We start from the raw sequence: 11,946 nt of genomic DNA on the forward strand, positions 1-11,946 counted from the left end.
GCAAACCCCGCAAAAGCCGCGAAACCGCAAAATTCCGGCGAGTATGCGGGCTCGGCCCAATTTTCCGGCCAGAACAGAGCCCGCATACTCGGCCCGTAAATTTTTTGCCGCGGCCCGCAAACCGCATGCCCCGACCACTATATCTACGGTTTCGCGGCGCGTTTGCGGGTCGAAACCCTATCCCCCGCCGCCGGCGAGTCACGCAATTCCCCACCCCTTCTCCACATTTCTCGCTGTCGGCGAACCCCTTCCGCCTCCAGCCGCCATGTGGGGCCGCATGTGGAGGTCCGGACGCGGCTCCGGCAGCAGATCCGGCGGCGCAGCGACCCCGAGCGCGAGCGGTGCGTCCGGTCGGACGGCGCGAGGAACCGCGGGGCGAGGAAGTGGGCCAACCGCGGACTCTTGCCGTCGCCGAACTTCCCTGTCCGCGAGACGGACGAGTACACGGCCGTACCCCGTTCTTTGCCGCGTCCTTCTCCTCCGCGATGAGATCTTCCTACGCCAGGAGCTCCTCCTCTTCCGGCGGCGGCCTTCTCCCCGTGAAGAGGGAGTGATCGGAGGAGCCGGAGGACTTCGAGTTCGTCCCCGTCAAGGAGGAGCCCGAGGAGCTTAGCCGCCGCGGAGTCGTCGGGCCGGAGGACTTCGTCGCCGACGTCGACACGGTTGCGGCTGCCATTGCCGAGCGGAGCGTGCGCGAGGAGGCGGAGCATTGGCGCCACCATGAGGAGCTCGAAGACCTCCAGTTCCGGCAGGCGGTCGCGGTCAACTTCGCCGCCAAGGAGAAGGACGACGAGTGGCGGCACATCCGCGAGGAGCAGGGGGCGAAGTACATCGACCTCGGCAGCTCCGACGAGGAGGATTGAGCTCCTCCACGGCGTCGTCCATGGCCGTGAGCTCGCCACCGTGAGATCCCCACCCCTCTAATAGTAGTACTGATGTAGTATATAATATGAACTAGTGTAGTGTTTGATCATGTAAAATATATGTAGTACGTGATGAACTACTCGCGTCCACGAGGTGCAATTTCTCCTGCGAAACTGTTTTTCTCTTCAAATTATGCAGTTTCATCTACGGTTTTTGTTCGGCCGCGCTAGTTTTCGACCCGCAAACGTGATCTTCGTGAAACTGCAAACGCGTTTTGCGGATCGAGATTTTGCGGGGTCTGCTAGAGTTGCTCTTAGGCCCGACCCGAGGGATGGCCAGCTATAACCACGGGATGCTTTCCCGTAGCCCATTGCTCGTAGCGTCAGGTTTCTTTCATTTTTCTCTCTTTCTATTAATATCATTATGCTGTTTGTTTCTAGGTCGAATGGCCTTCAAGGAAGAAGATGTTAAGAACGGACAGAGAAGCTCAGTCACACCTCACGGTCACAAGATGATAGCTGCTGCAATCCTGCCCACATGACGGTGCACGTTGCGGACACGTAAAAGAGGCGTATGATCCTATCACACGTTGCGGCGTTCTTGTGTGTGAGAGCGATCCCGCCGCGGTCGCCGGTCGGTCTGTGTCACCGTCGCTGCCCGCCCCTGGTTTCTATGCCGACGGCGAGCCACGTGCCTCGTCAGATCACGCTGACAACTTGACTGTCCATGCCGGCCACACGTCCATCGCCGGTAGCTTCCGATAAGTTCTACAGCCAACCACTGCTGACTGCTCGGCGTTTCTTTCACTTGTCTCAAGCCCTCCCGTTTCCACGCACGCCGTCGATCGGCCGTTGGACGCCACCGGCGACATGGATCCCCTCCGCCTACTCCTCCCCCGCGCCCAGGCCCAGCCATTGCTTCCGCTCCCCGCCGGCGTCCCAGCGCCGAGCGTCAGGCCCCGCCTCGTCCCGCGGCGACGGGCGCGCCGCCACCGCAACGGGGCCGCGCGGATGCTTCCAGCCTCGGCCGTGGCGTCCGAGTCGCCGTGGACGGAGCAGGATCCGCCGTCTGGGGAGAAGGAGGAGCGGTTCGACTGGCTGGACCAGTGGTACCCCTTCGCCCCCGTGGAGGACCTCGACCCCGGCGCGCCGCACGGCAAGATGGTGCTGGGGATCCGCGTGGTGGCCTGGTACGACCGCGGCGCCGGCGAGTGGCGCGTGTTCGAGGACGCGTGCCCGCACCGCCTGGCGCCGCTCTCGGAGGGCCGCATCGACGACAAGGGCCGGCTGCAGTGCGTGTACCACGGCTGGTGCTTCGACGGCCGTGGCGCCTGCAAGTTCATCCCCCAGGCCCCCGCCCTCGGCCCCCCGGTACGCCATGCCACCGATCATCTTCTCGTCCGTCCATGGACGCGTCTCTCGACTGATCGACCCTAGCTTGCATGAATCTGCAGGTGCACACCAACAGCAAGGCGTGCGTGGCGTCGTACCCGTGCGTGGTGCAGAACAAGCTCCTGTGGTTCTACCCGCGCGCCGGGCCGGAGCACAGGGACGTGCTGCAGCGGAAGCGGCCGCCGTTCATCCCGGAGATCGACGACCCGTCCTTCGTCACCTCCTTCTTGATAAGGGACATGCCCTTCGGGTAAAGCTAGAGCGCGCATGCAGCTCCATCGTGTTTCTTTTCTCCATTTTCTGAATCTTGCATTGATCAACGGAAGCTGCACTGTATTTTGTCGCAGTTACGATGTGTTGGCGGAGAATCTCATGGATCCTTCTCACGTGCCCTACGCGCACAAAGGCTTGTTCCGCGGCCTCCCCAGGCTTGTAGACCCCGGCAGATATGTCCCTGCCCTCAAGCTCAAATGATCCACCATGCTTCTCTGAATTTCACTAACCGGGACGAACCTTCATTTCTTCTTCTTCTTCACAGAGGAGTACGACAAAGAAGGCGGTGTGCCGATGGCGGTGAAGGTGGAGGAGTCGAGCGTGAACGGGTTCGCGTCCTCGCAGGGCCCCGGCTACTCCAAGTTCGTCGCGCCTTGCACGTACTACGGATCGCCGGCGTCCAAGAAATCAGAGGTACGTACGTGGGATGGGAGTAAGAACTGGTCAGTCCCCTCCTAGTTACTCCCCTGTCAAACACGGAACAGCAGTTGATCCTGGTCTGTGTGTATGCAGAAGAACAAGCCTCACCTCATGATCGTGTTCATCATCGTCCCGGTCGCTCCGGGGAGGAGCAGGGTGATGTGGGCCTACCCGAGGAACTTCGGCCTGTGGCTCCACAAGATCACGCCGCGGTGGTTCGACCACATCGGCGTCAACGTCATCTTGGATTCCGACATGTACCTCCTCCACCTCGAGGTCCGTGGCCATTCCCCTCTCAGCTCATGATCAGCGACTCTGCCGATTCAGGCCATTGATGAGTGAACGAAATCTTCATCTTCTTGGTTTCGTTTCAGGAGCGCAATTTCGCCAAGGCGGGCATCGAGAACTGGCAGAAGAGCGTGTACGTGCCCACGACGTCGGACGGCACCGTCGTCGCCTTCAGGAACTGGTTCAGGAAGCACTGCAGGTTCCAGGTCGGCTGGGCGGCCCCGACGGTCGACCAGCTGCCGCCGACCCCCACCAAGGACAAGCTCATGGACAGGTACTGGTCGCACGTCGCGCAGTGCAGGAGCTGCAGCGCCGCCCTCAAGGCCATGAGGGCGCTCGAGGTGGCACTGCAGGTGGCGTCCATCGCCGTCGTCGGGCTCCTCGCGGTGGCCAAGGGGACGCTGCTCACCTCGGTCGCCCAGCGGGCCGTCGTCGTGTCCGTCGCCGTCCTGTGCTTCGCGGCGTCCCGCTGGCTCGCCGACTTCATCCAGAAGAACTTTTATTTTGAGGATTATGTCCATGCTTACAAGTGACTTGGCAAATCATCCAGTAGGGAAAAATATGTCTAGAGATATAGTAGAAAATGCATCTAGGGCGTTATTTTTGTAAATCAAATTTTAGTGCATCGTAAATCGGTTTATTTTAGTCCAAAGATCAATTTTGAGCAGAGATCAGCACGCCTGCATCAGGTACCACACGTTCTGAAACAGTGTTGCCGCTCCCAGAACAAGCCAAGGACTGCACTATGATGTGAAACCTATTGGGTCAGTCTCACGGCACCACGCAATTCGGCCAATTTGTTGGTTTGTATGAATTTCATCATCATGACAACGAAACATCTCAGTTGTAAGGTTCCGATCAAGGTGGTGGTTGAGCACTAGTCGATTCGAATTGTCCCTGTCAATATAATTAGAGGCGCGTTGATACATATTGAGGACAACAATCACAAATATTCGCATTGTCCAAGCATTCAGGATTACCTCCGGAAGCGTGGGATCCCTCTCCCAAACCGCTCTAGAAAGAAAAGCCCGTCACAAATATGAGGTCAAGATTGGTTTGATTGGTCCGGCCATGTTTAATTCAAACACCGGATCCTTCCTCAAAAAAAAACTTATTAAAAGTTCAACTGTAATTCTAAAAAAAAAACTGTAGCATGATATATAAACATATTTTTTTAACACTCCACTTTTTTTAACATCAGTACAGACAGAAGCGCTCATATACACGCGCATACACTCACCCCTATTAACACACGAGATAAACGCACCGTTCGTCACTGAACTCTCGCGAGATGAGCACATTGGTCACACAAGTCTCAAAATGTGGAGAATTGGTCAGTTTGGTTTGCTTTATGAGCGAATGTGTCACTTCCCTGTTGCGAGCCGTTACGGGGCCGACGTGGCTTGCTGACTCAGCGTATGGCCCACTGTCAGGATAATTGTGAAGGTTTTTTTGCAATGTGTCACTTCCCCAATTCAGCTCTCTCTCGATCTCACCTTCTCCTCTCTCCAGATCTGCCACAGCCGTCGCCGTTGTCGTCACCTCGCTCGAGATGGACCAGTATGAGGGAGAGAGCTGGCGGCCGGAGAACAGGGAGGGCAGTATCTTCTTCCCGGCGGAGGGCTGGAGGCGCGGCGAGCCGGAGTTGCGGCCTGAGGTCGGTCGCTGTGTGCTGAGGCGCACGGCTGGGATGTACCGGCTGGAGGAGAAGCTACGCGGTCGTGCCCTGGTGGGTACAGTGGAAGGGAACCGGCCTCCCGTGTCGCCGGCACAGGTGGTTGCTGCTTTGGAGACGCAATGCGGCGTCCGCCGCGACGACGTCATGGTTGAGGTATGTTCGCCTCCGGCGGATTTTCTTGTACGGTTTCGGTCCGGCGACGACTGCACTCGCGTGCTCATCTACCACTCCCGCAAGCTTACCGTCGGCGGCGAGACAATCCAGTTTTACCGGTGGCATCGTGGGATGGGTGGCGAGGAGTCGTCTATGCAGTTTTTGACAAGGTTGAGCTTTGATGGGCTCCCGCAAGAGGCTTGGGAGGTCGAGTTCGTTACCAACCTTGTTAACAGTCTCGGCGGCGATCTCGTTAAGATGTTGAAGCCCACTGATCGGTGCTTCGTCGTTGTTGAAGCATGGATGAAGAACCCAAACAAATTGCCTAAATTATGTGAAGTGGAGCTGCCAGAGCCTGAATTACGACAAGATTACCCAACCTCTGACTCTGACGTGCCAATTTCACCGCCTAGTAGTCGTTTGAAAGATGAGAAGCCAACAGTTGTTCATTTTCTGAAGATCCATGTTCTGAAAGTTATAGATCACAACCCTATCTTAACAGAGTTGCCGCCTGCTTATGACTATGACGAAGAATCGAACAGCGCTCGGTGTCACACTTTCACATGTCATCCTGGTACAATAGATGGTGCAGAGAGGGCATACATTGGTGGTGGACATGGTTTTGCAGGGCCAGGGTCCGATGGCCGTGCAGGTGCTCTGTTCAGGATGTAGATGAGACAGAGATGTTGCATCTCTTTTATTCAGCAATGTATAATGTATGTTTGTTGTGTGCCAATGTGAGCATATGTCTATAAGACTATTGTATCCAGACCTATTTTATGTAAGACATCTATTTATGATGTGTGACTGATGTGAGGATGTTGCATGAAATTCAATTGTTGTTGCACTACTAGTATATGCAATTTATTTGACAAGAGATATCTCATTTAACAAAAGTGCAGAAACCAAAGAGAAACACAGAACAGTACTAAAAGAAGAAGTTCTCTTTTGGAACTACACAGAGCAGTACTAAAATTCCTCAGTACTAAAAGAACAAATTCATCCAAAAGGATTAGTTGTGCCAAAAGTAACTACACATGACAGTACTAAAAGAACAAGTTCATTTTGGAACTACATCAAGTTCATTTTGAAACTACTACATTACTGAATTACAGCATGATCTCAGTCTTGTGGTGCTGATTGTGTATTGTTGATCTCCTCTTCATCCATGCTTATGCCAGTCGTGTTTACATATGTTGGTCCTTCTCTACCTCTTCTTCCTCCCCTTCCTCCCCTTCTTCCTGCTCTTCTGCCTCTTGTAGGTGCACCTCCTCCTCTCTGTCCAAACAGAAGATACTGAAATCCTCCAACACCTGCTGCATTGTTGCTTGTGCCAGCTGTGTTTGCATTCCTGTTAATTGCACTAGCTGCAGCTCTAGCTTCTCTTCTTCTTCCTGGCCTGTCCCTTGCTTTGTTGGAAATATGCCCTAGAGGCAATAATAAATGGTTATTATTATATTTCTTTGTTCATGATAATTGTCTATTGTTCATGCTATAATTGTGTTATCCGAAAATCGTAATACATGTGTGAATACATAGACTACAACTTGTCCCTAGTAAGCCTCTAGTTGACTAGCTCGTTGATCAACAGATAGTCATGGTTTCCTCACTATGGACATTGGATGTCATTGATAACGGGATCACATCATTAGGAGAATGATGTGATGGACAAGACCCAATCCTAAGCATAGCTCAAAGATCGTGTAGTTCGTTTGCTAGAGCTTTTCCAATGTCAAGTATCTTTTCCTTAGACCATGAGATCGTGCAACTCCCGGATACCGTAGGAGTGCTTTGGGTGTGCCAAACGTCACAACGTAACTGGGTGACTATAAAGGTACACTACGGGTATCTCCGAAAGTGTCTGTTGAGTTGGCACGGATTGAGGCTGGGATTTGTCATTCCGTATGACGGAGAGGTATCTCTGGGCCCACTCGGTAATGCATCATCATAATGAGCTCAATGTGACTAAGGAGTTAGCCACGGGATCATGCATTACGGTACGAGTAAAGAGACTTGCCGGTAGCGAGATTGAACAAGGTATTGGGATACCGACGATCGAATCTCGGGCAAGTAACATACCGATTGACAAAGGGAATAGTATACGGGATTGATTGAATCCTCGACATCGTGGTTCATCCGATGAGATCATCGTGGAACATGTGGGAGCCAACATGGGTATCCAGATCCTGCTGTTGGTTATTGACCGGAGAGGCGTCTCGGTCATGTCTGCATGTCTCCCGAACCCGTAGGGTCTACACACTTAAGGTTCGGTGACGCTAGGGTTGTAGAGATATGAGTATGCGGAAACCCGAAAGTTGTTCGGAGTCCCGGATGAGATCCCGGACGTCACGAGGAGTTCCGGAATGGTCCGGAGGTGAAGAATTATATATAGGAAGTCCAGTTTTGGCCACCGGGAAAGTTTCGGGGGTTATCGGTATTGTACCGGGACCACCGGAAGGGTCCCGGGGGTCCACCGGGTGGGGCCACCTATCCCGGAGGGCCCCATGGGCTGAAGTGGGAAGGGAACCAGCCCTTAGTGGGCTGGGGCGCCCCCCATGGGCCTCCCCCCTGCGCCTAGGGTTGGAAACCCTAGGGTGGGGGGCGCCCCACTTGACTTGGGGGGGGGGGGGGGAGTTTCCCCCCCTTGGCCGCCGCCCCCCCATAGATGGGTTCTTGGCCGGCGCCCCCCCTCCCAGGGGGCCTATATAAAGGGGGGGAGGGAGGGCAGCAAGAATACAGCCCTTGGCGCCTCCCTCCTCCCCTGCAACACCTCTCCCTCTCGCAGAAGCTTGGCGAAGCCCTACCGATATCCCGCTACATCCACCACCACGCCGTCGTGCTGATGGATCTCCATCAACCTCTCCTTCCCCCTTGCTGGATCAAGAAGGAGGAGACGTCGCTGCTCCGTACGTGTGTTGAACGCGGAGGTGCCGTCCGTTCGGCACTCGGTCATCGGTGATTTGGATCACGGCGAGTACGACTCCATCAACCTCGTTCATTGGAACGCTTCCGCTCGCGATCTACAAGGGTATGTAGATGCACTCCTTTCCCCTCTGAAAGAACATGCGGTGCCCCCATGTTTGGTTTTGGTAATTGATGACAATCTCTATGGACTAATGGTTGCCTTGAGTTATATTTGAAGGATTTGTCCATAGGCATTTCTTGAAGTTCATGTGTTGGTTTCAAGGAGTTTATGTGGTGACCAAGGTGTTATTAAGGAATTATCCAAAGATTGGTCATGTGAGAGTTGAGCTTATTGCAAGCATGTCTTGGAGAAGAAGATTGTGTGATCATTCATGTATATCTTCAAGACATCATCCAAATGAAGAGAGTTGAAAAGATTCATGGTTGATCAAGACTAAGTCAAGAGTGAATCAACTTGATCAACTCACAAAGCGTAGAAGATGTACCGAGAGGGATCAAGCGATCCCATGGTGTGGTGAGCATTGTCAATTACGCTTTGTGTACTAACCCATGATCTTCGTGAGAGTTCTTTGTGGGGTTAGGTTGCGGTGTGCAAGTTCAAGTGAAGCATCATGAAGAGATCAAATGCTTGAAGCTTGCCGTCCATTGTGGTGACAATGGACTTGTGAAGATGTTGCGGTGTGCAAGTTCAAGTGAAGCATCATGAAGAGATCAAATGCTTGAAGCTTGCCGTCCATTGTGGTGACAATGGACTTGTGAAGATGTGCGGAAGAGTGGCTCACCCATAGTGGAGTATGGGGGAGCAATCAACTAGTCTTCATCGAGCCAACACAACCAAGAAAGGTGGTCCAACTTGAGGGAGTCAAGATCGTCATCATCTAGCTCAAGTGGACCATGTGCAAGGCAAAGGTTTGCTCTTGATAGGTTTTCTATTTTACCGGTCTCATGATGGTAGTTGGGAGACCGGGTTATAGGATCGATTGCCGTACTATCAAAGGGGGCTCTCGATGAGTAGCTTGATCGTATCATTCGTAGAGAGCTCAAACCATTGCATCCTTGCATCATTTTTATTGGTTCTTGTTTGGTTCTTCTCTTTGTGAGTTTTGGAGCTTATGGTCATCTTGATGACAAGCTCGAGTTCATCGAAAACGGAGTTCACTCGCATCTTCTATGATGTTTTCGATGTTGGAGGTTATGCCGGTTCTTCTCGGTTGGAGGTTTCACTCCTCCATTTGTTGGCATACCTCCCCTGCCTCTTCTTATTATAACAAGCTTGAGTTTGCTCAATTCGGAGCTCATATGCAGAAGTTATGGCGGTTTTGGTTTCCTAGCGATAGTACCGCGGGCCGGAGCAGTAGTACCGCTTGGGTGCTACAAGCGGTAGTACCGCAGGTAGCCCCCAGCCGTAGTACCGCTGCGGTCTCGTGCTAAGTACCGCCTCGATTCGAGGGGTCTTTTTCGTGTCGGGTTTTACAGTACTGGCCACGGCAGTGGGGCCCGTTGTACCGCTCGTATGCGGTAGTACCGCCCTGCCACCGCGGTAGTACCGCTCTGGGCCGAGCGGCAGTACCGCGAGGGGGAGCGGTAGTACCGCTTATAGGAGCAAGCGGTAGTACCGCTGGCCAAGCGGTAGTACCGCTCTCTGCGGGGCTGAAGTGGGGGTAACGGTTGGATTGTTCCCCCACTATATAAGGAGGTCTTCTTCCCCAATGAGCCTTATCTTTTGAGCTCGTGTTCTTCCCCCATTGTTGACCTTCTTCGAGCTTGCTAACTCTCAATCCCTCCATGGATTCTTGCTAGTTTTTGAGGGAAAAGAGAGAGGAGATCTAGATCCACATTTCCACCAATCACTTTCTCCTCTATGTGAGGGGAACCCCTTGGATCTAGATCTTGGAGTTCTTGGTGTTCTCCTTCTTGTTCTTCCTCTCATTTTCCTCCCTAGCATTAGTTGCTTCGGTGGGATTTGAGAGAGAAGGACTTGGGCACTCCGTGTGCCCTTGCCATTGCATTTGGTGCATCGGTTTGAGTTCTCCACGGTGATACGTGGAAGTTACAAGTTGAGAAGCTTATTACTCTTGGGTGCTTGGTGCCCTTGAGCTTGTTCCTCTTGGGTGCTTGGGCGCCCTAGACGGTTGGTGGTGTTCGGAGCTCAATCATTGTGGTGTAAAGCTCCGGGCAAGCGTCGGGGTCTCTAATTAGGTTGTGGAGATCGCCCCGAGCAATTTGACGGGTACCGGTGACCGCCCCCAAGGGTTGCCAAAGTGTACGGGTTCGGTGACCGCCCCCAAGGGTTGCCATTTGTACGGGTTCGGTGACCGCCCTCAAGGGTCCCTTAGTGGAATCACGGCATCTTGCATTGTGCGAGGGCGTGAGGAGATTACGGTGGCCCTAGTGGCTTCTTGGGGAGCATTGTGCCTCCACACCGCTCCAAACGGAGATTAGCATCCGCAAGGGTGTGAACTTCGGAATACATCGTCGTCTCCGCGTGCCTCGGTTATCTCTTACCCGAACCCTTTACTTATGCACTTTACTTTGTGATAGCCATATTGTTTCTTGTCATATATCTTGCTATCACTTAGTTGTTTATCTTGCTTAGCATAAGTTGTTGGTGCACATAGGTGAGCCTAGTTGTTTTAGGTTTTGTGCTTGACAAATTAACCGCTAGGTTTATTCCGCATTTGTTCAAGCCTAAACCGTAATTATTTTAAAGTGCCTGTTCACCCCCCTCTAGGCGACATCCACGATCTTTCACCCTCGTTGCTAGTATACTCCATAGATGGATCTTGGTGATGCGTAGGAAATTTTAAAATTCTGCTACGATCCCCAACAGTGGCATCATGAGCCAGGCCTATGCGTAGTTACTATGCACGAGTAGAACACAAAGCAGTTGTGGGCGTAGATGTTGCCAATTCTTCTTGCCGCTACTAGTCTTATCTTGTTTCGGCGGTATTGTGGGATGAAGCGGCCCGGACCGACCTTACACGTACGCTTACGTGAGACAGGTTCCACCGACTGACATGCATTAGTTGCATAAGGTGGCTAGCGGGTGTCTGTCTCTCCTACTTTAGTCGGAACGGATTCGATGAAAAGGGTCCTTATGAAGGGTAAATAGAAATTGGCATATCACGTTGTGGTTTTACGTAGGTAAGAAACGTTCTTGCTAGAAACCTATACAAGCCACGTAAAAACTTGCAACAACAATTAGAGGACGTCTAACTTGTTTTTGCAGCATGTGCTATGTGATGTGATATGGCCAGAAGATGTGATGAATGATATATGTGATGTATGAGATTGATCATATTCTTGTAATAGGAATCACGACTTGCATGTCGATGAGTATGACAACCGGCAGGAGCCATAGGAGTTGTCTTTATTTTTTGTATGACCTGCGTGTCATTGAATAACGCCATGTAAATTACTTTACTTTATTGCTAAACGCATTAGCCATAGAAGTAGAAGTAATCGTTGGCGTGACAACTTCATGAAGACACAATGATGGAGATCATGGTGTCATGCCGGTGACGAAGATGATCATGGTGCCCCGAAGATGGAGATCAAAGGAGCAAAATGATATTGGCCATATCATGTCACTATTTGATTGAATGTGATGTTTATCATGTTTTGCATCTTATTTGCTTAGAACGACGGTAGTAAGTAAGATGATCCCTTATAATAATTTCAAGAAAGTGTTCCCCCTAACTGTGCACCGTTGCGAAGGTTCGTTGTTTCGAAGCACCACGTGATGATCGGGTGTGATAGATTCTAACGTTCGCATACAATGGGTGTTGACGAGCCTAGCATGTACAGACATGGCCTCGGAACACACGCAATACACTTAGGTTGACTTGACGAGCCTAGCATGTACAGACATGGCCTCGGAACACGGAGGACCGAAAGGTCGAGCATGAGTCGTATAGAAGATACGATCAACATGGAGATGTTCACCGATCTTGA

The 11,946-nt window shown here is 52.2% G+C and overlaps 1 protein-coding gene across 1 annotated transcript; it reads left to right on the top strand.

Annotated features, from left to right (window-relative positions):
• Window positions 1-1,349: 1,349 nt before the first annotated feature.
• Window positions 1,350-3,903, top strand: LOC123168310 (protochlorophyllide-dependent translocon component 52, chloroplastic). The gene is made up of 6 exons (XM_044586180.1): window positions 1,350-2,234; window positions 2,318-2,505; window positions 2,603-2,701; window positions 2,792-2,942; window positions 3,042-3,224; window positions 3,323-3,903. Exons 1-6 carry the CDS (start codon window positions 1,734-1,736, stop codon window positions 3,767-3,769), a joined length of 1,569 nt encoding a protein of 522 aa, XP_044442115.1. The 5' UTR covers window positions 1,350-1,733; the 3' UTR covers window positions 3,770-3,903.
• The last annotated feature ends 8,043 nt before the right edge of the window (window positions 3,904-11,946 follow it).

The sequence above is a fragment of the Triticum aestivum genome, chromosome 7D (assembly GCF_018294505.1).
Source record: "Triticum aestivum cultivar Chinese Spring chromosome 7D, IWGSC CS RefSeq v2.1, whole genome shotgun sequence".
Lineage (NCBI taxonomy): Eukaryota > Viridiplantae > Streptophyta > Magnoliopsida > Poales > Poaceae > Triticum > Triticum aestivum.